Genomic DNA, 26,776 nt, shown 5'->3' with positions numbered 1-26,776 from the left:
ACAGCTATTGTTGTTTCAACTTCAGAGGAAATTGATCTTTTGAGCTTTACTCATGGCGAATTTGGAAATCACTTCACCGTAGCACAACTTTTTGGCAAGATCATGCTCAATGGAAATAACCAGAAGATTGGTGAGTCGTTCTTGGCTCATTGTAGACCTTAAAGCTGTCTTAACTAGAGCAAGCTTACTAAAAGATCTCTCGCCTTCCGCAACAGAAACAGGGATGGTGTTGAAGATGCGCAGCAAAATGCAGACCGATTCGAAGAGCGGCTGAAGACCTTTCTGGTCTCCCCGTTGAGAGAAGTTTCGTAGAAAATTGATTCAGGAACCTTCTTCTTATTAGAATCTTTCGGGAAAGCTGAAGGATTTCAAGGAAGCCCCTGTAGAAGCACAGAATCTCTTTCCACTTTGGAAAGATGTGCTGCCCACAAAGCAGGATCATTGGAAGGAATGGTAGCGATGGGTTCTTCTGTTGGCAACTCCTGAGAATAAATTTTAAAAAATCTTATTTTATTAGCTTAAAAGTTTATTAACATCATTTCTTTTAAAGAGGTAGAACTTACCAAAATATTCTCTTCATTCACAGCTACCATTCCGATTTTTGATAGGGGCTCTCCCGAGCTTTCAGAAATGTCAGTGACATCGTTTTCAGTTCCAACCTATAAAAATAAGTTAAAAATTTATATAACATTGAATTAATCAAATGGGAAAATATCCTTTCACAGGGAAAACTATTTACTACTTGAATCGATTGACTTGGCAGGAAAGAGTTTGAAGCAGTAGGACTTTCATCTTCTCCTTTTTTTGTAACTGTAATACCACAGTCTTGAAAAGTGCGTTTGTTCTTTTCCTCATTCGCAGTTCTTTGAGCAGCATTCTTTCTTACTTGACAACCAGAATCTTTCTTTTTAAAACCAGACATGTTTTAATTCTTTTTGAAACAACATCCGCTCATAAGCAAAGAACTGTTTGAATTTCTTCTTGATTGGGTCTATCAGACTATCACATCAATATCACGTGTTTTAAAATTGTTTCAAATTTGAGAGATTTTAAAAATTAGAGAAATAAATTTAATAAAATTGTTTTAATATTTTATATCAATATCAAACTACTTGGATTTAATCTAATCTCTTTTTTTGATAAAGTAAAAAATCTCCGTTTTTAATTGAATGAAAATCTCCGTGCACTAAAGTTATTTTAAACATTTAATTCAGCGGGTTGTTAAATTAATCATTAGTATTCACTTTATTTGCGAGTTTCCGCTATATAAAAAGAATCGCTTTATTTAAAACTAATGTTATGAAAGTAATGCTAATTTCTTAGTTTTAAAGCATTAATTACTTTTTTTATTTAAAAAGTCCAATTATGAAGCACTTCATAACAAAGTTGAAAATTTAAACTAAAAAAAATTGACCGGCCAAAAAAAGCATTGACCGTCTATTATATGTTTTAGCTGGTCAAATTGACCGGCTGCTTTTGATTTCTTATTTTCCACGCTGCTTTCCAGTACTTCGTCTTTTTTTTAAATAAACATGAAAAAAAAAATTATTTATATTCGGCTTCGTGCGCCCCTGTCGACCTGGTGCCCGGGACAAAACAACCCAGTAGACCCCCCCCCCTCACGGCGGCCCTGTGTGTGTGTATGTATGTATGTATATATGTATATATGTATATATATATATATATATATATATATATATATATATATATATATATATATATATATATATATATATATATATATATATATCACATTAACTTTTAAATAATGTTTATGTAAAAATATTTGTTACCAAAGTTTGAATGACAAATTATGTTAGATATAAGTGCTAATTACAAATTAAAAAAACTCAAATAAAATTAAAAATATATCTTTATTCTGTTTTTATTTTTTTTGTAATAATTGATTTTTCCGCTTAAAAAACGGTAATACTTTAAGCTTAAAGCAAATATCATTATAATATAATTAAATTCTGATTAAAAATATATGATTTAATTTAAAAGTAGTTTATTAAAATGTATAATTTTATTCTCATAAAAAAAAATGTTTCAATTTAGATTTAAAAAATATATAATTTAATTTTGATTTGAAAGATATATTTAAGTTTATTAAAATTAAAGTTGATGCTTGTGTTTAACTTAACTGTCAAATTTATTTAAAGATAATAATAAATATTGTTCAAAATTTAAATTTTATTTGTTCTTGAAAAAATTTAGCTCATTTTTATTGCAATTGTTTTTTCGTTTTTCCTTCCTAAACTTTTTTTTTTCAAATTTACTAAGTGAGGTAAAGCAATTGCATCTGCTATAATTCCAACTGTACAAGTTATAAATACCATGCTGGTTCAAGCTGAAAAGTCTCCCTTTTGGATTAAGGACAACTTTAAAAGAATGTAAAAAATCAACAAATGAAAGATTTGAAAAATATCTCAATGACAAAAATCTCATTTTAGCCACATTTTTAGATTCAAGATATGAAAAATAATTTTTTTCCAAATGAAGAAGCTAATGTTATTTTGAAAATATTATTCAATGGCTTGTAGATTGCTCAGAAAGTCGTCAACAAAAAGAGAATATGGAATTTCAACCTGAGGTCAATTTTTCATTCTTTTTAAAATTGAAATAAAAAGTGTTCCTAAAAAATTTTAATAATTTTTTGAAAGTTTTCAAGGTTGAAAAAACTAAAAAAATGTAAATTATTTTAATTGAGCTTTTACAACTTTTTAAAAATTTTAGGTTTGATTCGGATTTAAGTATTTGTTTACCATTTTTTTAAAATAAAGGTTTGACTCTGATTTGGATTTAAGTATTTGTTTACCAGTTCTGATTCCATAAAAAGGTTCAAACGATTTAAAATTGTATGGTTTTATATTTTCAAAAATTTTGCAAACATGTATTGTGTATTGTAAGTGAATGGTTTTAGTCATTCTATGAACCATAATTGTAAATATATATATATATATATTTTCATTTATTTATTTTAAAAAAAGAGCAATTTATCCAGTTTTTTATTTAAAGTTATTTTTATGTTTTAGTTTTATTTATAACCTTTCTTTAAAGAATCATTAATACTGCATAACATTTTTTATATTAGGGAAAATAAAAACATTTAAGGTTATTTTAAATCGTAAAAGGACTAGTTATCCCATACCAACAGATAATGATAAGGTTACACTGCTGGATAGATTTTATCTATCTGAAAACTTTGTCACAAAATTGAAAAAATTAATAGAAATAGTGCATAGAGTAGCCATTCTTCTTAATTCGTCTGGACTTTAAAATAATTTCAAAATAGAAAAATTTACATTATATTAATTTAATTACAATATTACCCTGTTTCTGTTGGCAACATTTGTAAAGAGTTTCAGTCAATTTTAAGTCTACATTATTTAGACCTAAAAATTGGGACATTGGCCTCTTGTTTTTGACCAATGTCATTTGCTACTTTTTCTGGGTCAGATTTTTTAAAAATATATATCTACCTCCTTAAAACCTTTGTTATAGGGAGGTTTGATATATATTTTTAGAGGGTTTGAACTCTGTATCTCTTGCTTACAAAGTGTGCACTTTATAACTAAACTGCTATTGAATTGGTTTGGTAGATACATAATAACTGAACTGTCACCTCCATATATTTGGCTTAATAATGATGCTTGGTAGCTTAATTTTAATTTTTTTAATAGTTAACATGTTTTTTTTGTTTATAATTAAGTATCTGAAATTTGTTTTATTAAAAAATTTTCATTACTTTTGGATATATATCTGATTTAAACACCACTGTGAAGGTGTCATAGACTAATTACCTTTTAAAATTGATTTCCCATATTTTCAGTATTTTATATGGAAATGTTACTAAAAATTTTTTATTGAAATATACAAAGTGCAACAATTAGGTAACACTATATATTATAATATGTAATACAATATATTTATAAAAAGTTTGCTTTGTTCTTTAACATTTTTATTTTTTTATTTTTTTCATTTGTTTCTGTTTTAAGAAAAGTAATTAAACTGTTTATGTTTGATCACCTTTTTAACCTACCACTTTATTTCAAACTACCCGAAGTTAAAATTTAATTTACTTAATATATTTATTTAATATTTGCAGTTTACTTACCCAAGCAAAGAATACCCTTATAAATTTGCAAACCCAATACAGTTAAATAATAATTTCGTATTATGTTTTTTTAGGATGGTTGTATTAACTTTCAAGAATTCATTACTGCTTTATCGATTACTTCCAGAGGAACTTTAGATGAGAAATTAGAATGTATATGATCATATATACTATTAGTATTATTTAAGAATATTTCATTGTTTGAAAGATTTTTGTATAATGATAATGTTTTTACAACAATAAAGGTATTGGCAACTTCTTACTATTTTACTTAAAATTTAGGGGCATTTTCATTATACGATCTCGATAAAAATGGATATATTACAAGGGATGAAATGTTACATATAGTTGAATCTATATACAGAATGGTTGTAAGTAGATTTAGAAATTTAAATAAAGTTCAAAAATACTGTTAAAATATTTATGTAAAATTTTCATGACATCAACGAAAATTATATTTTTTTTATATTTATGTAAAGTTCAGACTAACATTTTCTTACTCTTTAAATTTTTTTATTTTGTTATTATTTGTTATTTTACACTACACATTATTTTTAATTTTAATGTTTATGCCAAGGAAATAATTCAAGGTTTATGCCTTTATATAAATTTCAAGGCATAAACATTAAAATTGCATATATATATATATATATATATATATATATATATATATATATATATATATATATATATATATATATTACGAATAATAAAATAAACATAATATTGTATAAGTATAAAGGAAAATAATAGTGTAAAAGAAAATATTTCTTTTGCAAATATTCTCATGTTTATTTGTAAATTTTTAAAAATAATTTTTACATTTGCTATTTATCTAAAGAAAGAAAAGAATTAAAAAGTAAAAAAAAAGCATTTGAAACTTAAAAACTGTAAATTGTGTTCAGGAAAGCATGAAGCCAAGGCAGAATAATCGAGGTGAAAAAACTAGATTTGGATTCTAGTAACTTGTTTCTAAAAACCTATAACTTGTTTCTATGAACTTAATACTTGTTTCTATGAGCTTACAGCTTGTTTCTCAAAACTTACAACTTGTTTCTTAATTGAAACAAGTTGTAACTTTTGAGAAACAAGAAGTGCTGAAGTATTTAATGACAAGATTGCAAACGGTTTAAACGACTTTAAGGAATTTGGTATCTCTGAGGATGAAATGCTGATTGTAAAGTTTCACTAGGCAATGATGTGAAAGAGTAATCCATCAATAGCTGTTAATCAACTCAAAATTTTAATTATTTTGGCCGCAGGTATGTTTTTTGCAGCCTTAGATGCCAGATTATTGCATTTAAAAATTTCAATTTTACATTTTGTTTTTTTATAGCTGTTTTTGTTGAGCCAGGTGCTTTGAGAAAAATTTTACAGAGTTACACTTAGAACTAAAAACTGTAGTTTTTCAGAAAATTTAAAATAGTGCTATGCCTCAAATCTTCTATTTGTGCTCACATCTTTGAACTTACTATCATATTTTTTGTTTTACCAACAAAAACTTTTATTAATTAAATTAACTTGTCTTATTTTTCATTTCAAGAAATTTTAATGATATTTTTTATGTAACACGCCACTATTTTTATTTTAAAAGATTAGAAATTTAAAAGTAACAAGCAACCATTCTAAACCATTTGTTAAAAGACAAACAAGAAAACAACTATTTTTGAACTTTATTTTTTTGTAGGTTATATAAAATTAAAAGCAGTTTAATGATTTTAATGCACAACTGTTGTGTGATAATTAGAAAAATAGGCAGGGCACTGTCCAACACCACATAAATGACACTGCCAATTTGTGCGGACTCAAGTTTGGTGTTCAGCTACACATTTTATTTTTTTTCCTGCACCAATTTTCACAAGATTGTGACCATATAATGGATTGTTATTTCCATTATGTTGGGGAAGTTGGTAAGGGACAACTATACTTCTAGCCACTTCAATCTGTCTAGATTTTAGAAATTACATTTGCTGGAAAATAACCTCCAGCTAAACTTTCCATTATTGCCATCATAAAATTTATTTTTGACATTGGCTTATTTTTATTTGTATTGAGCTTATACAATAAATAGCTATTTAAAATTGCCCGACCAAATAGAGAAAAAGCAACTTTAATTGTCCACTTTATTGTTTTACACTCTGACAAGTACACATAGAGCTGTGCATCCCCCAAATCTACACCGCCCATGGTTTTATTGTAAAGGACAACAGCAATTTGTTTCATAACTGTATCTCTTCTGTTATGTATTTCAGTGCTTTGACAACAATAGATAGTAATATAGGCTTTTTTTAACCATCTTGGTATGCCACACACAACAAAGGGCCTTGTCTATATTGGCAAGCCTTGTTTTTTAATTTTGATTTAATGCAGATTTCTGGTAGGCCTTTCCTGTTGACTCACTGTGCCTGTTGCAGCGGTCTGATGAGTATATAGATCTAATAATAGTTGCAGCGGTCTGATGAGTATATAGATCTAATAATAGTATAATGATTGTCAATACCTTGATGGCCTTGATGGAGGAAGTTAGTTTAGCGCAAAAGATAAAAAAACTAAGCTATAAGTCATACCATAGGCAATGGCTGCTACATCTGGGTCTTTTCCTCCCTTGTTAATTTCGAAATGACACAAATAAACATTAGTGCTGTTTGAAACACACCATAACTTAATCCCAAATCAAGAATGATGTTTGTTTGGCATATATTGACGCAGATGTGGTGTCTTTCCTTTGTACCCAACCATACTCTCACCTTTAAAAATGTCTCTCTATGGATGATAATAATAAAGAAATTTCTTGTTAAAATGTTCAACTAAAAACTGAATTTTTAAAATTTTAAAAGTTGAAACCGGTCACAATTGAAGTTGGTAACAAAACAGGGAGAAGATGCACAAGGATAACTTATATCTCAGTACAGTTGAAGGTTAGTTTTTTTGATAAGACCTTGAAGTCGTAATGTTGATTACGACTCCAAGGATAGCTCTTATCTCTAAAAGATTGGTTTTTCCCTGTTTAGTCCATCCATGACCTCTTGATGTTGGATGGTACCTCAAATGTTGTTGATTATTTTGAATCCATGTATCAGCATAACTATGAGTAAAATTTACTATATTTTGCAAAAAGTCCTAAGTAAAAAACAAGTCGAAATAGTCAATAGGCTCAGGTGAAATTGAGTGTTTGGGTCCTGATTCACTATTAAAGTGAGCAACATCAGGACCATGGTCATCTCCTAGAACAAATACCCACTGGTTTATAACCACTAACATCATCTAGATCAACATCGTCATCAGAACTGAAGTCTATATAAAAATTAAAATAAAAAACTCTAAATTATCATATTAGGTGATATATTTGTATTAAATAATATTGTATACAATTTTTAAATTAAAGTTATCGCGCCTTCATCAAATAAACTGTCATCGCTGGAACTTAAAAATTCTTCGCTGGTACAACTCTTGTCATCCATAAAACTTTCTTCACTGTCGCTCATTTTCAATACCAAATATATATAGAAACAATATACCAAAAGATTGAATAAAGTGTGCTCTATTCAATGCTACCATTTTTAATGTACAAACAGCAATATTTTGCTGTAAAAAATCATAGTTTCAAAGATCACTTTTTAAAGCCACAATTGTGGCTCTTCATGCTCTAAGGGTTAAAATGCAATTTTACATTGTTATTTATTTAGATTTGTTGTTTATTTTTTTAATGACATATATAGATTAATGGTAGTAATATAGAATAAAGTAATGGTCATAAATCAATAATAAAAAATATAAAATTAATCATGGAAAAATCACTAAAAGCTTACATCCATGAAATATTATCCTTTTTCACTTTCTTTTTGAACTATTTTTGCCATATTTGTTTTCTTAAAATAAATTGTTATCAGTGCGAGATTCAAAATATTATGCGTACTGCAATGGTTTTATTATTTGCGGTTTTGTTATTTTTGAAAAACAGATGGACACGTGCTACTTACTAACTAAAAAGTTAAGTGGTTTGTGAACAATGGGTCTACAATTTCATTTTGAAATTATAAAATAATTTGTGGAAATTGTCAAAAAATAGAGTAAAAATAGGTAAAACTGTTGTGTTTAGATTTTTATTAGATTTAGTTTGTGTAAGTTGAGTTTGTCGTGGTTCAAATGTTTTAGTAATTTGTAATTTAGGTTTATCAATTTTCTTTATATTAAGTGGAAATAAACCAGTCTTTTGAAATCTTCCAATTACTTGTAATGGTGTAAATACTTAAACACTGTTAAAAAGTTTGTCATGAAGCTGAACAAAACTTTCTATTGATAAATTGTTGTGTAATGTGCTTGCATAAATTGTTAGAATTATTTTCCCCAGACCTTTTGACATGATAATATACTCCCACATCTAATTGTTGAAGTACGTGGGAAGAGTGAGCTGGTAAACATATTAACTTGATGTTATTCTCAATGCCCATTAGTACAACTTGATGTTACATGTGTGATATGTTGATGTGACATGACCATCCAATACTAACACGTGTGTACCTAGAGTATTTTTAATTTTTGGTATATATAATTTATTCAGCCATTGCATAAATTGTTTATCTTACATTCATCCTGACGGCGAAGTTTTATATTCAGCGTTTCATGGACTACCTAAACACCAACTGCTGTATAGGTGTTGTTTTGATTTGAATATTATAAATGTAATAACTTTTATTTCAGCTGAATTGATGCAGTTTACAGGAGTATAATATAATATTTCATTATTATCAACCAATTTTAATGGACGTTTAGCACCATGCCTGCAAATTATTGATTGCCCTCCTTGGTCACCAGAAAACCTGATTTTACAGAAATTCTATAGTTTGCACAAACTATTTTTATTAATATTTTCTTCAAGACAACACTTTTCACATGTTTGGAAATATTTTGCTACAATTTCTTTAGTGCAAGATGCTGCTCTCAGTTTTGATATGTTGCTTGCAGTTCTAATGCTTAATTTGTGTCTCCATCTGTTAATAAAATGATAATACCAGTCTTTTCCAGGTCAGTCATTTTTAAATAAACAGGTTTTGTAACTTTTAAATAACCGGCAACAATATACTTAGTTTAACTTTGTGTTCCACCACACTACTTAGATTTGTTACTGCATTAGACCCTTGTAAATTCACACGATTATTTACACACATTTGACAAGGTATCTTTTGAAATATTGTACATTTGAGATGCTTTGCATAAACTTACTTCACCACTATTTATTCTTTCAAATGCCATATTTATATTATATATGTATTATATACTTATAATATATTGCTCCTCAGTATTTTTTTGAGTTTTTTTTTTTATGTTTTAGCATTTTGAATTGATTTTGGTTTTGTTAATTGATTTTAATTGATTTAGATTTGTACAGGAAATTGTTATAAGTAAATTATAGTAAAGAATAAGAAATAATGATAAAAATAGATAATTATTAATAGAGTTGAAAAGTTAATTAATTGCAAATAAGTGTGTCTGAAAATTTTAGTATTAACATAAATATATTAATTTAAAATAAGATAAGTGTGAATATTTAAGTGTTTACAGTTTAACCAAAAAATATTACTTTTCTGTAATTCCGTTATAATTTTTCAGGAAATAACAAATTCATTTCTGAAAAAAGATTCTTAATCAGCATAAACTTTTACTGCAAATATATCTTTTTACTTCAATGTTATTTCATTTTATTTTCCAGTTTTTTGTCGGTATTTTAATAAAATTAAAAAAAATTTAATATTCATGCTCAAACTTCTGAGTTAGATACGAAAATCATTAATTGACATTTTTTTATTTTTATGTCATTAGATAGAGCGCACAATTCTCCATAATATGGAACTAAAATAGTTTTTAAATAATTTAGTTCAAAACAAATTTAATCAAAATTAAAAGCATTTTCAAATGCCTTCCCGGAAAGCATTTGCAGTAGCATGCCTTGTTCATCCATGTTTAAAGTGATTTTTTAGACACACTGACCAATGCATTTCGCATCTTTTAGCTTTCTAAGCGTTTCAATAATTCGTGGTAAAGAGCTTAACTTAACTACTGAGAAAAAACAATTCTAATAGAGGGAATTAAAATTGTAATGAAGTATCAAATTTAATATAAAATTAAATTAAGTAGAAAAATTTAATGATCCTAAAAAAGAAAATTAAAAAATTTAAACTTCTTCTTTTTAGAGTGGTTGTTATTTTTAGCAACCAATTTTGATACAAGTTGAGGAAAAAAGCATATATTTATAACAATTTAATAACAATTGAAATTTTTGATATGCAATTTATTCACGATTTTTATCAGCTCGTATAATTAAGAAACTAATTTGCTATGTATGCTTGAACTATGAGAAATATTGTAAATTTTTTTCCTTATGCTTTTTCGCTTTTAGGTTTTTTCGCTTTTAAAAATATTTTTGTTATATATGACATTTGACATGTTTTCTCAATACTTATATAATAAGAAAATAAGTTTGTTTGTTATTTATTTGTAAAAATTATTATTTGAATAATAAATTATGCAATGGCGGAAAAAAATTAAAAAAAAGAATTGCATGATTTCTTTATAAATGTATTTACCACATTAGATGTCTGTCTGAAATTGTTTGCTTTATATTACCCACTTTCCAATGTTAACATGAAGTACTAGAGATAATGATCATAACAATTGCTCTATTTTAAAAAATGTATTTAAAAACTTAAAAAAATGTTTTAAATTGGCTCTTAAAAATTTCGTTAAAAAAGTTCAATAAATTACAAAACACTAGCCCCTAATTATAAACAAAATAAACAAGCTTTTGGAATAACAATTTTTCATCAGAAAATAAAATCGGGTTTAAATGCACAATTTGGAGAATGCAGCGAAAGTGCTGACTATTTCAATCAGGGTAGTGAAACCAACCAATTATTTTATATTTGAATATTAGTATAAATGACTTTATTTTTTTACATGAAAAACTCAATAAAAATAAAAAAATGTTTTTACAAATAAATAGCAATTACTTTTCTTGCTTTTCTGTGCATTGATAAAAAACAGTAAAGTTTAACAAAAACATTTAAAATATGAATTTCAAAATTGTCCATATTTCTAGCGCAAATAATAAAGTGTTTCCTTAATATACTGATTGACAAGGTTGTGAATAAATTTTGTTTCAAAAAATATTTTTATTTTCGTTATATTCTTATCTGCTTTCTTTCTTGACTTGTATTTATTTTGGTAGTGGAAATTAACCAATGCTCTAAAATATTTTGGTATATTATTTTTTTGACAAAATTTTTCTTTTTTTAATTCTCAATTTTTTTTTAGTTAATTTTGTTTAGATTTTCTACTTCGTATATTATTCGTATATTTTGCCACAAATTCTTAAAATGCTTACTATATAAAAATATGGTCATTTTGTTTAAAAATATTACTTTAAACATGGACAAACAAGGCATGTGATTGCATATGCCTCCTAGGAATACTTGTTTTCATAAGTGTTCAATTTTCCCTGGTGTTCAGTTTTACCCCTTTTTACTCCACTATTTTTTTAAACTAAATGAAAATTTAAAATCATTCAAATTTTTCGATTTTTTGATATGTTTTTTAATGGGTATATATATTCGGTATGTATGTATATATATATTTTAGGGGAAAATGGTTGACTTACCGGAAGATGAAAATACACCTGATAAACGTGTTGATAAAATATTCAAGAAAATGGATAAGGTAAAAATTAAATTTTTTCTTAAAAATATTTTATAATTTTTTTTCCATGAAAGATTAAATTTCTTGTTTAAGTAATAAATGGTTTTTTTGGCAAGTTTTGGAAACACAAAAATGTTTTGTTTTACCGGTTAGTTAATTTGAAATCTGTAGTTTTATTTTGGTTCTACAAATTTGGTAAAAATATGAAATTTTTTAATTAAAGCAGTTTTATATTATTGGTTAAAATGCTGTTTCAAACTATTTTTTTGAACCCCAAACATGCTTTTTTCTTTTCACTCTTTTTTTTTTAATTATTTTTAAATTCAAAGCTGTTTTATGTTGACAAGGTTCATAATTTTCAATATGTCTTTATTTTACATGTTAAAATAAATGTTTGACTACTTTTATCAATAGTTAAAAATTATATAAAATGTGATTATCTGTATGATTATCTGCATGATAAAAGTTCATGATAAATTTAAGTAAAATTTGATCAGGAAAATCAAATCTTTGTATGATATGGTAAATTAAAGAAGAGCTTAAAAGCTTTATTGATATTGTTATTGTTTATTTGTTTGTTTATATCAAGTTGTACCCTTTTGATAAAATTACTTTCTTTTAAATTTTAAATTAAAAATAGTGTTCACTCATCCATGTCTAAGAGATACCTTTCACTTTCCTATACGAGATATATCTTGCATATACAAATTTATAGACAATTTTAAATCTATAGATCAGAAAAAAATTGTATAAATATTTTTAATGTAGAAAACACTTATTTACCATGGACCATTTTTTTGTCAATGTAATTTAACTCAAAAAACTAAAATGTGATGATTTTAACCTATTCTAGTTGTTTTTTCCAAAAAGCGAGTTTTCACAAGTAAGGAAATAAAACCAGGTATTTTTCTCAAATAAGAAAGTTTGAAATAACAAGAAAATAAAATAAAGGTTCTTGTTTTCTGGTTTAGAGAGAACTAGTAGTATTTTTTTAAGGTTCTTAGTCATTACATTAAACTTACCCTATATTGCACATGTCTCCCTTAGTTGTTTTCATGTTGCACTAAATACTATATTATCTGTTAAAAATTCAGTTAAACATTCCAATATATTCAATGTTATGAAGTTGCATTTAATAATATCATTAAGTCTGTCTTTAATTCTTAAGAGGAAATATTCTTTGTTAAAGGGATTCCTGAATGCTGAAACAAGTTTCATATAACATTTTTATTTGAGCAATTATTGAGATACAATTCTTACAATTCTGTATAAATTTTTATTTGTCAAAATATCTGGTTTGATTAATATAAAAATATTTTAAGTGATTTAGTTCATGAACACGTATTTTTCTTTTTTTTTTCTTTGGTGATAATTGAAAATTAAAACATTTGCACTGCATTTTAATTTACAAGTCATTTAAGTTTATGATGTTACTGTAGACTTTTTACAAAATGAAATAAATAAATTTTTATGAAGCTTCTCGAAAAAAAACTACTTTTATTTAAAAAATTCACAATTTTTTTGTCTGGATTTTTAAATTTATATATCTTTAAATTGAATTGTTATATAGTATTAGTTTTGTTTTTAAAATAAAACCAAATTTATTTATTTTGTACTTTATTTAGCGATCATATGATTTTTATATAGGTATTACACATTTTATGATCTTTAAACCTTTTATAGTTTTTAGAAAAAATTACATTAACCATAATACTATTTATTAATTCAACTCCTCTTTTTACAATTTATTTTATCTTCTGCTCTTACAATGTTTTTTTCTCTTCTCAGCAGACATGATTAAAGTTCTTTAAAAAATAATTTTTTTTTAACCTAATTGTCTTTAAAAAAAGGAAAAATCTAAAAATTAAAATATTTAACTAATGCAACAATGCCTATTATGTCAAAAAATCAGACCGCATTCGAAGAAGAAAAAATATTCCAGATATTTCCTTTACCAATATAACAGTATAAAACTAAAAAGTTTTTTGGAAGTATCTTAAATAATTTGTTTTCTAAGTTTAATAAACCCTAAACTTATTTTCTAAAAATATGAAAGCAGCTTGTCTCTGCACGTAGGAGTCTTTTTGAATATTTGCTGCAAAGTTTTCAAGTAAGATGCTACAGTTTAATATATTGTTTTCAATGCTTCTTACGCTGCTCAGTTGCAGTTTTATAAAGTTTATATACAAACATGTTATAGAAAATATATACAATAAAAGTTTCTTTTCCACATGTTTATATTATAGACTTATAAACATTCCAGTTTCAGAATAATAGTGTATCTAGTTTAACAATGATGAGGCGGATGACTGTCTCATTTAATTCATTTTCTCAAATAATTTGAAAAAAAAGAAAACAACTATTAAATGCTTTATTAAAAAAATTCCTTTCAAAGAGAAAAAAAAAAACAAGGCTGATTTCAAATTAAGTTAAGCAGGAAGGTATGTGTTGATCAGATTGTTTGGCAGCTTAATGAAAATCTTTTTGCTCAACCATTATTAATAGTTATGAAGCCAATGACGATACTGAATTTTCTTCAGATATTACTGAAGGAGGAAAACTCTGTGTAAAAGAAAAAAAGTATAGCATTGATGCAATTCAATAACAATAAAACATCTCAAAATAGAACTGTTTAATAAAATTTAAATGATGGTGGAGTATTAGTCAACAACATGTTTTTAGAAAGCACTTTAGTTGTAGATGGAGCGACTTCAGTTCGCAAAGCAAAGTCATTAATCAGAATGGAAGATACTTGTGTTACAAATAAATTTTCAGAAATTTGTTGAAATTAAAAAAATAAGCAAGCTACTGAAAAAAAAAGTGAGCTGGTTTGTATGCAAAATCCCTAAATTGCTTGGCGTTTCTAAATTTGCCTATAAAACTGGTCAAATGTAATGTTGTGATGAACTTTATTGAGAAATGATAATCAACGGCATCCATTGTTGCACTTGAGTTTGTTGCAACAGTTACAAACAGTAGACTGTAATAAAGGTGTAATTCTACTTGAGAAGCAAACTAGTTTTTTATTACTCAAGAATGTAAACATTCCAAAGCTCTTTAAAAGTAACGTTTATATAACGTCTAGCGATTGCTGATTTCTGAACCAGCAGTTGTCAATTTCCCAGAAAGCATTTGCATGGTCATAAATAGAGGTTTAATATAGCAGTTTCTTTTATTTTAAATTAGGATTTATGGATAAGATCAGCATATTTAATTCTGTCACTTAGTGAAGTTAAGTTTAGGGTGCTAATTCTTTATGCTTGTTTTTTATGTTCTATTTTAGTGCACTAAATTTAAGCTTTACATACAGTGTTGTCAAAAACGGTCTAGAATAGCCTTTGATTGCATATATACAGCGTTTTGTGCAATTTTACTTGAATTTTGATATAAAGAATTTTGGTTATTTTAACTGAGTTTTTATTTTTACATTAAAATTTGGTTTAAAGCAGTATGTAGTAATCATATTTTATATATTGGAAAATTATAGATTTTATTTCCTTCTCCTGCTAGCAAAAATGCTAAACAGATTAAGTGAGAATGAGTACTTTTTGTCTAAATCAGTTGCTGATTTTGAATCAACATTTTGAATCATCTTTTGGTGAGTTTAGATGAAGATGAGTTCATATGATTTCAAATGAGGATAAAGTTTTAACAAAAAAAAGAGTTTCCATTATATTAATAATGAGGATGTTTTGATGTCTTTTTAAGTAAGTTTAATAAATGTACCTAGTACTTTAAATGATTCTGTTGCTTTAGTATTTAAAAATAATTTTAATTAATGTAAACTAGTGCCTTGAGGTGATGCAGAAGAATGTTAAGCACATGCATCCCAAAATGCATTGTGGCCACCCAATAGTTGTTACTACAGAAGATGGTATTATGATATAAGTTGTTATACAAAAATAGGTTTGATTATTAAAATGCAAACAATTATGATAGCAGTGGGTATGATGCAAATAAAAACATTTAGATGGTGTCCATGACACACCAAGATACTTTGTTGAAAAGTATCCGTGGTACAGTAAGCCCCCTACATAATATGAATATATGATACGTGTTTCAGAGATTATACTTTAAAAGTATAGAGAACTATTAGAGAAAACATAAGAGCAAACAAGACTGATACTGTTATTTGCATTTGAATTTTTACGATGATGATGATGATGATAATTTTTAACTTTTATTCGTTATAATTCTCGATTGTTAATTTTTTTTAAAGGAAGTTTATCTTAAAAATATTTTTTTTTAAAGAAAGTTAATCTTAAAAATTTTTTCTTTTTGAGTTAAAAATAATATAAGTTTCTTGGCTAGTTTTAAAGCTATTCTGCTCCAGTGTGCGCTGTTTTGATGAAAGTTATCCAATTGCAATTAAAGTGATAAAAAGCGTATCAATGAAACGGTTTTATACATAGCGTTTCATTCATACGCTTTATATTATAGAGTATCAATGAAACGTTAGTTAAAAAGCTTATCAATGTAACCCCAAAAAAGCGGTATTTAAAAACTTAAATTATTTAAAGTCTTTAAGGTATTTAAAGTCTTAAGTACTAAAACCGTAAAACAGAGAAACTTATAACATTAAGTTTTTGCATTTGTGTATCTGTTTTAAATAATTTTTAATAAAATGAAATTTTTTGCTTGATATAATAATAAAATGTTCTTTGTGCTTTAGAATTTTGATGGTCAACTAACGATGGAGGAATTTAGGGAAGGTTCAAAATGTGATCCATGGATTGTTCAAGCTTTAGCTATCGACATTCCAGAGGAAGAGGTTGTGCAAGAAAAAAGTTAATTTGCTTGCATATATTTGCATATATTTTTTTAATAAACGGGAAATTCCTCCCAGTTTTTGTGCAATGAATTTTTTCTACATTAATGCAGATTTTTTTTAAAAATTTCTTTTAGTGTACATTAGTTGCATATTTCTCTTGTTTTTTTTCAATAAAAAAATGGAATATACATATGAATTTGTAAATTCATTTTACATTGAACAAATAATCAAAAATAATTAGTCTTATTTTAAACACTTAAAAATTAGTTTTCGCTTTCAGATTCAAATTCTACGAAACGTTAAATGTTTAATTCTATCGTTTGTACATTATATATAGTTATACAATTTGATATTTTTCTTTCTGGATAATATTTTTGATTATAATTTAGTAAAATTGTAGTCCTTTTTAGTGGGTTAAAGTTTTTACTTGTCGTTATATAAATGACGGTTTGGTACTGAGTAGATTCTCTTGTCCTGAGTCTTCAAATATATTTTTATATATATATTTTTGCTTAAAAAGCCCAACGTTTTAGAAAATATTTATTTTGTTAAAATTTGTTTATAACTTAACAATTTGTGGATTGTCTTCTTGTAATCGTTGGATTTATTTGTTTTGAGCCTTATCCCTTACACCTTCCTATCCTATATGACCAAAAAATAGATATCTTTATGGTGATTTGATAAAAGCTTCTTTAAAAAAAAATAGTCTAAAAGATAACAAACAAAAACGATCTTTGTCTTCAGCGATTTTTAAAAAAATTACATTCTTCGAATACTTGCAACGAGCTATCGCTTATCTCTCATAGTCTTCTGTCTGTAATCTTTCGTGGATTATCTATAATAATATGTAGTATACACGGCCCGTGATTCTGTTTTAGGGTTTTCTTCGGAAACCCTTAAACAGCTCTATTCAAATTAAAAATTAAATGAGATCAAACTAGTAACTTGTCAGTTACGAGTTTGACCTCATTTAAGTTTATATTTATCAAATATAAATGTAAGTTTAAACGAATCAAATAAATTAAATCAAGTGTAAATAAACGCTGAAGTGAACGTACGCTTTTTTTGCTGCTTTAAGAACGGATATGTTACAAAAGATTAAGATGGAGAGGGAAGAAATGCTTAAGCAACAAGAAAATACTTTTATAAACATAGTTCTCAAAATTCAACTCAAAAATGTTAAATGATCGATCAGACAGAGTTGAACTTAGGGTGGTACAAAGGTAAATAAACGAATTAGTTTATTATAGTATTTTTTTGATATTTTATGTTTCTGAATTGTTATTGGACATTTGAAATGATATTAAATAAAGAAGAAATTAAGTATCTAGTTAGGACTAATTAAAGCCAATTTTAGCTAAAATGGAACTATATTCTGGCAAAGATTACTAAAAAACGAAAAAGAGTTAGCATCTGAAACTTTCACAAAGTTAATTCTATACTTTATGTGCTGAAATTAAAAATAAAATGGTTCTCAAAATATTTACTTCACACTACTCCACCGCAGATGTATACAATAAATAAGACAAAAATTGAATAATATAAAATTAAAGTCCAAATTTGATAGAAAGCTCAAGTACTTATTTCAGAATTCTTTCCAAAGACCCAAAAATCTTGAGTGGAGAAAATCAAAAGTCAAAAAACAAATATTAAATTTAAAATTCTCCTAGTCTATAAACTTTCTTTGTTCTTAATTTTGTCATCAAAACCTTTTCTAGTTGCTCTCAATCTCTCTCCTTGTTTTTTATCTTTGTCAATAAACCTTTAATGTTCATTTTCTGAATGCGTGTTTTTTTTTTCTGATTTAAACCGCGAGTTGCAAAAACTTCTACAGAGACGTTTAAGTTTTTTAAAACTGACAAAATTACAATTCCTCCATCATTAAATGTCAAAACAGCTGATGCAACTGCTATGTCACTAATGGTCTGACCAACATAAATATTTTTTTGGGCTCGCATCCACTCAAGGTTATTTAGCCATTCATTTGCATTTTGTGTTTCTCCATCTAGACATCGCTCAAGTAAACTGTCAGCACCTAAATCCTTCCACGAGAAAATTGGTTTAATAAATTCACTCACAGCTTTTGGTAAGTTTATTGATTTTTTATATTTAGATGTTTTCATTAGTTTATCTAATAGATATTTACACCAAGTGTTGTTATCCCTTGGGCACTATATGTGCCGGTCGTCATCATTATTGTTTTCTGAACAGTGATGGATTAGTGCTGCAATTGATTTTTTCATACCATAAAGATAACTTTTGTTCTGTCCTATGCATATTCCATAATAATTTTGAAGACTGTTCATAACTTTGTCAGTCATTCTACCTTTACCTGCCAATTTCTTCTTTGCCATCACTCAGCAACTTTCTTTTATATGAAACCTTAAGTGCTCTTAACCGTGCACCAACTCGTTTTTACACCTGTCCGACACACTCAGTCTTTTCAATTTTATAACCTGGATAAGGATTAGCATCTACAATAGCTTTATAAGATTTGCTATCTCTATCACCTCGATACTTTATATAGCGTAAATTGTATTTTGAAAGAGAACGATTAAACATTTCAAGCACTCCGACAGATTCCATTGCTCCAGAACTACCAAAATGATTAATTGAGCAGGTATGAGATACAAACCATTCACTGTACTCTGGGGATCCTTTCTTGGACTCCCAACATTTACAAGGTTTACATATTTTAGCTAAGGTTTGTGTGTCAATGCATTTATTGTTAGAAATTAAAGTATCAACACCATTTAATGAAGAGAATCCGCGACGCTGCCAAGTTCCGTCAACACTAACAGTTACATTTTTTATTTCATTCCCTTCATTGTTAAATAATGCATCACCTGCAAAACTATTGTCAACACAATGCAGAGATGCCACAGACATTGTTTCAGAACAAGCTTTTAAATAAGCAGTGTGCATTTTTTCTACAATATCATTTTACGATGATAAACTCATTGGTGGTGGAATTATCATGACATTACAAAATGTCTCTATGGCACTATGTCCTTTACCAATCTCTCGAAAAGCTACAGTTGATTTTCTTCCTCTCTTTGAATCAGGATTGGCAATCTCTTTAGAGCTATACAAGTTTTTTGACTATTTACATACAACACAATGCAAAACAAATAAATGTGGCAACCCTTTTTTAGATTTAATATCATGAGCAAGACACACTTTTGATTGACAACTGGGACATAATTAACAATTGTTTGCAATATATCTGTGTTAATTAACACATAACATTCAATGTCATCTACAGTTTCAGTTTCTTTTATAATTGACGAATCTGATTGCAGCTTCCTGGCTGATGCTAAGGCGGATATGATGAGTGGTGCTGTTATTTGTGTTGATGTTTTGTTTACATCTAGAGACGACCCTGTTTCTGAAGAAGATATATCTATTGATTTTTTACGTCCCCAATACTTTCGAACCGACGATCTTTTTTTTCTCTTCTTTTAGAAGAACCCATATAAAAATATTATACCAAGAAAAAATAGTTCTTAAGAAATACTATTTCTCTAAAACTAACAAACGTGGTTGATTAGTAGTTTGAAATTATATTGTTTAGTCATTATATAATAATTTTATTTAAAGCTACATACACACTACGTTTTTATAAAGGATAATAAATACAAAATCAATAAAATAAACTACTTTTTATAGGGTTAATGTCAGGGTAAAATTTTGTTGCTAAGGGCGTTGCTATGATTTTAAAATAAAGTACTAGTATAAAATTCAAATTTTTAAGCCTTTACAGAGGGTTTTATTAAAAGATATTACGATAAATAGAATCTAGAGTAAATTTTGAATAAAATAAGTATAGTTTTCAAAAATTGATTTTTTCAGTTTTATATAGCTATGTACCACCTAAACATCTTTCAAAACTCAACCAAAATAAATCAAAGAAAGTTTAAATTTTCATGAAGATCTTTTCAATAAAAAATAAAACCGCCATTGATTGTCTTGCAAAAGAAAATCTGCGAAACATCAAAATACAAAATAACAACAATGAACTTATAAAAATAAATAACAAACTCAGAGGGATTCAGGATATGTCAAGGCGTAATATTCTAAGAATCGATGGTGTTCCTGAAAATGACAATGAAAGCTGGGGTGAATTTGAAAAAAGGCAAAAGAAATATTCAATGACATATTGGGAGTCAAAAGTGTAAGCATCGAAAGTTCACATAGAATAGGCAAAGTAGTTTACAACAAACATAGAACAATACTCCTAAAACTTCTGGATTTTAAAATAAAACTAAAATTCTCAATAACTTTTCCAAATTAAAAGGTAAAAACATTTTCGTATATGAAGATTACTGTAAGGAAACGAATGTTATACGAAAGACGCTACGCGAAAAAAATGAATATCGAAAGACAAGCTGGCAATACGCGTATATTTCATACGACAAACTTAATGTTTGGGATTGGAATTTAAAAAAAGTATTATCTTATCTTTCTAAATTTTTTTTGTGGTATGCAATAAGTTAATCACTAAGTCTTCCTAAAAGACTTTCAAATTGTGGCACACTATTATTTATTGCCAAATCTAAGTTATCCGGAAAAAAAACAGTTAATAATGATTTTGAAAAAAAAGTTAATTTATTTGAAACCCACCCATCTAGTCGGAATCACGTGACTTAATTGCGCAATAAAAGGAACCATATTGAAATGAGTGAAAACAAATTATTATATCTTATACCTAGCTTACACAAAACGTTTAACAAACGGTGCAAACGTTTAAGAACGTTCATGAAACGTGTTTGAACGTTCACAACGTTCGTCGAACGTACTTGAACGTTTTGTGGTAGCTGGGTACGTAAAGATAAGAAAACGCTCGTAAAGTTATTATAATGTCTTTCAATTATTTTGAAAGTTTATCAAAAGAAGCAGCAAAAAGTTTTTTAGGTGATTAGTTTATCTGTTAATTTACTTTTTTAAATTATTTTTGTTAAAAAAAAAGGAAGACAGAACATAGCATTTTTAATGTTTTAAAATTGGACAAGTGTCCATATAAGTATCCAGCCGATTCTTGGACAGAAGATCCGAATCAATGGCCTTCTTTAAGTTATTATAATCTTTATCATTACCTGACTAAGACTCCATGTAAGGAATATTTCTAAATAGCCGTTTAAAAGTCAAATTAATTCCAACATCTATTAGTTAGATTGGCTGATGTTGTAAATATTTATATTTGCTTTGTGAATATTTATTTTTGCTTTGTGAATATTTATGTTTGCTTACGCTTATTTTTAAATTTCAACATAGTTTAGGCATCATTTGCAGAAGCTATGGAAAACTACAAGTCATTAGAGGCTTGGAAGTCCTTTAAAGAAGGTTGGGTACCAACTGTTGTTCACATTAAAATAAGTCAAGATAACATGTTCTTAAAATGTGATGTTCGACGTTCATATAGAATCACATCTCCTAATCATAAGGCTGGGTAAGTGTCTGTTGAGCATTTGAGTATAATAATTTAACACTTAAAAACTCTTGTTTTGTAAACTTTTTTAAAAATTAAATGTCCTTATATTTTAAAGCATAAATCTTTGAACGAAGAAATATTGAAAGATGTTTTTTATGTTGGTGTAAACGCAGATAGGAAATATTTTTTACAAATATTTTTTCCAGGTTTAGCTTGAAATGAGAGTTACTGAGTTAGTTATTGTGATTTTATGATATGAACACCCAGTGAGTTTATAGTTTTACCTATTGAACCTGACAGCAGTTTTATCGAATCTGTGTTTAATAAATATGATATTTTTTGAAATATTTTTTATCTGCTGTCAGGTTCAATACGTGTTTAATAAATGTGATATTTTTTAGAATATGTTTATTTTGAGGGAATTAGTAACAAGAGAAGTTGAATCCGGAATGAAGTTGCCCGCCTTAATATTAAATTAAACTATCAATGAAGATGATAATGTGTTTTGTATTTGTAAATCTAAAAGGTCAGAAAATGGTGATACAATGGTAGGCTGTGATTCATGTGATAACTGGTTTCATTTTAAATGTATATCTTTAAAATCAGTGCCAAGATCGAATGTATGGTGTTGCAATAGCTGTAAATACAAGAAAAAGTCTGCAGACAAAAAAGTAATAAATATTTTTTATAGTTTTAGCAAGTAAAAAAACTTTTTTACTATTTCATTTTTTAAATATTTTTATAGAAACTAACACAATAATGGAGCAGTGCGAATACTGAGAAATGAAATGAAAAAAGCTTCACTTCGCTGAAATAAAGATTATCAAATTTTTGAATAACGGCTATTTTCATAGTCACATATTTTTAAAAACATAAAAGCATATGATTCAATATTGAAACAACTGTTACAGATTAGCTTTAATTATCTCGATTAATTATCTTTGAGATTGCGGGGAATATGCAGTAAAAAGAGTTTGATTATCTAATCGATAGAAAGAAGTTGACTACGAATCTGGGTACCATTTTTTCGGTGTTATTATTACGAGGTATTTTTACAGTAGGCTAAGCGGTTTTCTTTCATAAAATCGTCATTTCGTGTTTTTACTGTGTTTTAAATAGTATTTTACGTTAAAACAAGACTTCACCGTATTTTATGTTTATATTTCTCCGCAAGTTTTTTATTTTTTCAAACTAATTTATATCTATTTTGGACAAACTAAATGTATGTGTGAGGTGTAAAATGAGAGTAAAATCTTATCAAAAACAGAAAGCTTCATAAAACTGTAAAATCTATGCAATCTTGAAATTCACCTTTACTGAAATAGTACGAACCGATTAATTTATTAAAAAATTGTGTCAACAGGTTATTACATTTTTGACGAAACCGTACGGAAATATTTGCAAAAATATGTAAACTTTATTAGCGGAAGTCAAACACCACACACAACTACCTAAAATATTTAATGCTATGTTAAGACTATATTGAAAGCAGATAGCTTATCAGTAGGACCAATAATTTGCCATACCTAGAAATGTAAAACTGCAAATTAGACAATCTAATTTGCAGTTTTACATTTAATAATAAATTTATTTTTGTACTTTATTTTGGCTCCGGTCAATATATTTTTGCCTTTATATTTTTATTTTATAAAAAATACTGTAAAGCTTATATTAAGCCATAATTTAATAAAACAAATTAAACAAATTTGACTCAGCGCTGTAAATTTATAACAAAATTAGCATTGCCGAAAAGCTGTGCTCACATTCTGCGGACGTTACGGATAGTGTACATATGATCTTTAGAAGCTCAAAGAGATAAGGATATTGATTTTCATCGCAGATTTTACTAGCTTTAGCTAAAGTATTAGGCCTATTTTCAGGTTTAATAACAGGCCATTTTCTTTTCTAAAACATGAGTTCTTGATGTACTGCTTCTGAGATTGGAAGATCACTTTTACACATTTCAACTAACTCCTGGAAAGCAGTTATCTCCTCACTGCAAATTATCGAGGGAACCAAGCATAAAACCTTAGCAGCAATGCAATTTGTCTTTTAGAATCGTATTTTGATTTCTGAAATAATGGTGTCAAGAAAAGGTATAATCAAGGCCCGTTTATAATATTCATGGGAACTTTCTGCAGGAACGTTATTTCTCTAGGCCTGTATAATAGTGATTCTGTAGGCCTGTCTCATAGTGATTCTGTAGGCCTGTCTCATAGTGATTCTTGGAATCGTTAATTCTACAAAAATGTACATAATAACTATTGATACAAAATGTTATCAACCATTGCTATTTTTGATGTTGCAGCAATTGATAAATTCAAATTATGTGAGCTACAATGTGTTACAATTGCTTTTGGTGATCTTTTCAAAATATAGCTGGCAACACCTTTTTTTACAGATTGCATGTTTGGTGCGCCATCGTAACACTGACTAACACTGACATCGTAACAAGAACTAAGATCAATTCCACTTTCGCTATAAAATTTCATCAAGCTTTCCGCAGTATGTTTGCCTGTTATCCTGTCAAGATTCAAAAAGTCAAGAAACACTTCTCTAATTTCTTTTTCTCCGTTTACGTATCACATACATACTGATAGAATTTGTTGATTTGCAGTTGTTACCTCGTCTGCCGAAATTGAATGGTAATTTGCAGCTTTGATTTCATTAATAAGCCGCTCTTGTATACATTTCTTTCCAATTATATCAATTAATTCATTTAACTCTTGGACCAAGGTAGCTAACATTTTTGCGTAATGGTGTTTGTATATATGCATTAAGTTCAGCGTTATGGCAAGCTATTTCTTGCACAAATGCAAGAAAGTTCCCAGGATTACCTTTTTGGTCTGAGTTTTCCAAACACTTTTCATAAGTTCGACGAAATGCAAGTCCTTGTTTCCCCATCAAATGCACTATTCTACCTAATGTTTCAACAATGTACCAGTACATTTGTTGTCGGTTTTTTAAAGTGCTATCGCTTTGTAATGGAATGGTTTTTCTTGGATCTTCAAAACGACAACAAATGCCATTAGCTTTTTTGATAGCTTCTTTATGGTATCTATTACCTATATGTAGTTTTTGCTTCTCTAAAACATTGTACCATTCCTTATATCCACGGTTAACAAAAGCTCCCAAAGATTTTTTTTATTCTGCTTTAGAAATATGGTGCAGTATATGTAGACTGCGACTTCACTTTTGCTGTAGACAAATCCATTTTGTAAATATTCTTCTTTACAAGAAAAATATTTACAAAATTACTTTTGCCTTTATTATCATCTTTAATGACTTCCTCTTTTTCTTCAACTTCGGGTAACGTTTTATCGGTTACATTTTGAGAACTGACGATAATAAAAAACACTTGAAACGTAAGTAATTAATAATAAACTTTCAAATCTTAAACTATACCAAAATTAAAAAAACTCGCGAAAACATTACAATAAAAAACAATTAATAACAAAAGTACTATCATAAAAAAATTTAACGTACAGATAATATCTATATCTATATCTAGTTAATATCTATATTTAGTCAATATCAAACTAATTATTATAAAAAGAAGATCAAAATAACTTTTTTACTTAAAATATCCAGCTAACGATTTGCATTTCTTTGCAGCAATTTGAAGCTCTTTTCTATTAGCTATATCAGCTTTTTTATCAGCTGCTCGTTTCCTGATTTGGTTAGACATTTCCTAATTTGTATAAGGGGTCGTTCTTAAAGTACGTACGCCAAAAATTTTGAAATTTGACACCCCCTCCCCCTGTTGCCATGCGTACTTTTTAGTCCCCTCCCCCTTAAAAAGTATGCATGCTTTTTAAATCCCCCCCTCACTTTTTTTTATCAATAATAAAGTTATTAAAAAAAAAAAGGTGGAGGTACCTTAGATACTTTATACGACCCGAAAGCTGAATCATACGCGAGATCTTTAATATTGAAAACAAAGCCTAAAACCCAGTGCCGAGGGTAGTCTACCCATACCCCTTAATTGTTAGGGGGGGGGGGGGAGCAGCAAATTTTGTGCCCTTTTGCTAATTTAAGGAGCTTTTTGACACGTTTTTCTTTTTGGGGGGGGGGGGGGGGAGGGGGGGTCACAAACCCATTAGCCACGGCCCTTCTAAAACCTGTCTTTTGTCTACTCAAAAAATAGATTGCCTGAAATACGCCTTACTCAGGGCCAGTATATAAGGGGTGGCATGTGTGCATGGGCGCCCGCAGGATTTTTTAATGTTCCAGATAGGGGTCGTCCATAAAGGACGTCATTCAGAATTTAATTAATAACCAGTAGTAGAAGTTTATTAGCTCCTTTCCGCGGAGATTTTCATCAAACATAAGGCGCTATATTAGTCTTAAAGTCTCTGCGCACGAGAGCCAACATTCTCCTACTTCTTGCCATTAGTTAAACTTAAAGTGACGTCCTTTATGGATCACCCCATGGGACACTTTCACACATTGTGCAAACTTCAAACTTAAGTATGTTTATACCTATGCCAAATGAGGAGGCCTTGCAAAAAATTAGTATGGGTTTTTGTTCCCAGGAGGCCTGAGAACAAAAAACCTTGAAATGCTTGCCCACAACCAAAAATGTAAGAGCACTAATGTAGTAAAATTTTCAACTTTAATATCTTAAACTAAATTTAAATTTATCGACAGATTTTAAAGTTAGTTGAAAAATATTCTAAATTACAAAAGTTATGACAATGCAAAATTTAAAGCCCCTCTTTTTTTTTTTTAAGGAGGAAAGGAGGGGGAAGGGAGGGGGAGAAGG

The 26,776-nt window shown here is 28.0% G+C and overlaps 1 protein-coding gene across 1 annotated transcript in view; it reads left to right on the top strand.

Moving 5' to 3' along the window:
- LOC100207296 (neuronal calcium sensor 1) overlaps positions 1-17,175 on the top strand; it is a 63,684-nt gene extending 46,509 nt beyond the window's left edge. Inside the window, exons 6-9 of the mRNA XM_065790543.1 lie at positions 4,192-4,270; positions 4,400-4,488; positions 11,753-11,830; positions 16,482-17,175. Of these exons, the coding sequence (XP_065646615.1) occupies positions 4,192-4,270; positions 4,400-4,488; positions 11,753-11,830; positions 16,482-16,601 (366 nt within the window). The 3' untranslated portion in view covers positions 16,602-17,175. The remainder of the gene's footprint in view (positions 1-4,191; positions 4,271-4,399; positions 4,489-11,752; positions 11,831-16,481) is intronic.
- Positions 17,176-26,776: the final 9,601 nt, after the last annotated feature.

The sequence above is a fragment of the Hydra vulgaris genome, chromosome 02 (assembly GCF_038396675.1).
Source record: "Hydra vulgaris chromosome 02, alternate assembly HydraT2T_AEP".
Lineage (NCBI taxonomy): Eukaryota > Metazoa > Cnidaria > Hydrozoa > Anthoathecata > Hydridae > Hydra > Hydra vulgaris.
The sequence above is the reverse complement of the archived record's forward strand: the minus strand, read 5'-3'. Positions and strand labels throughout refer to the sequence as shown.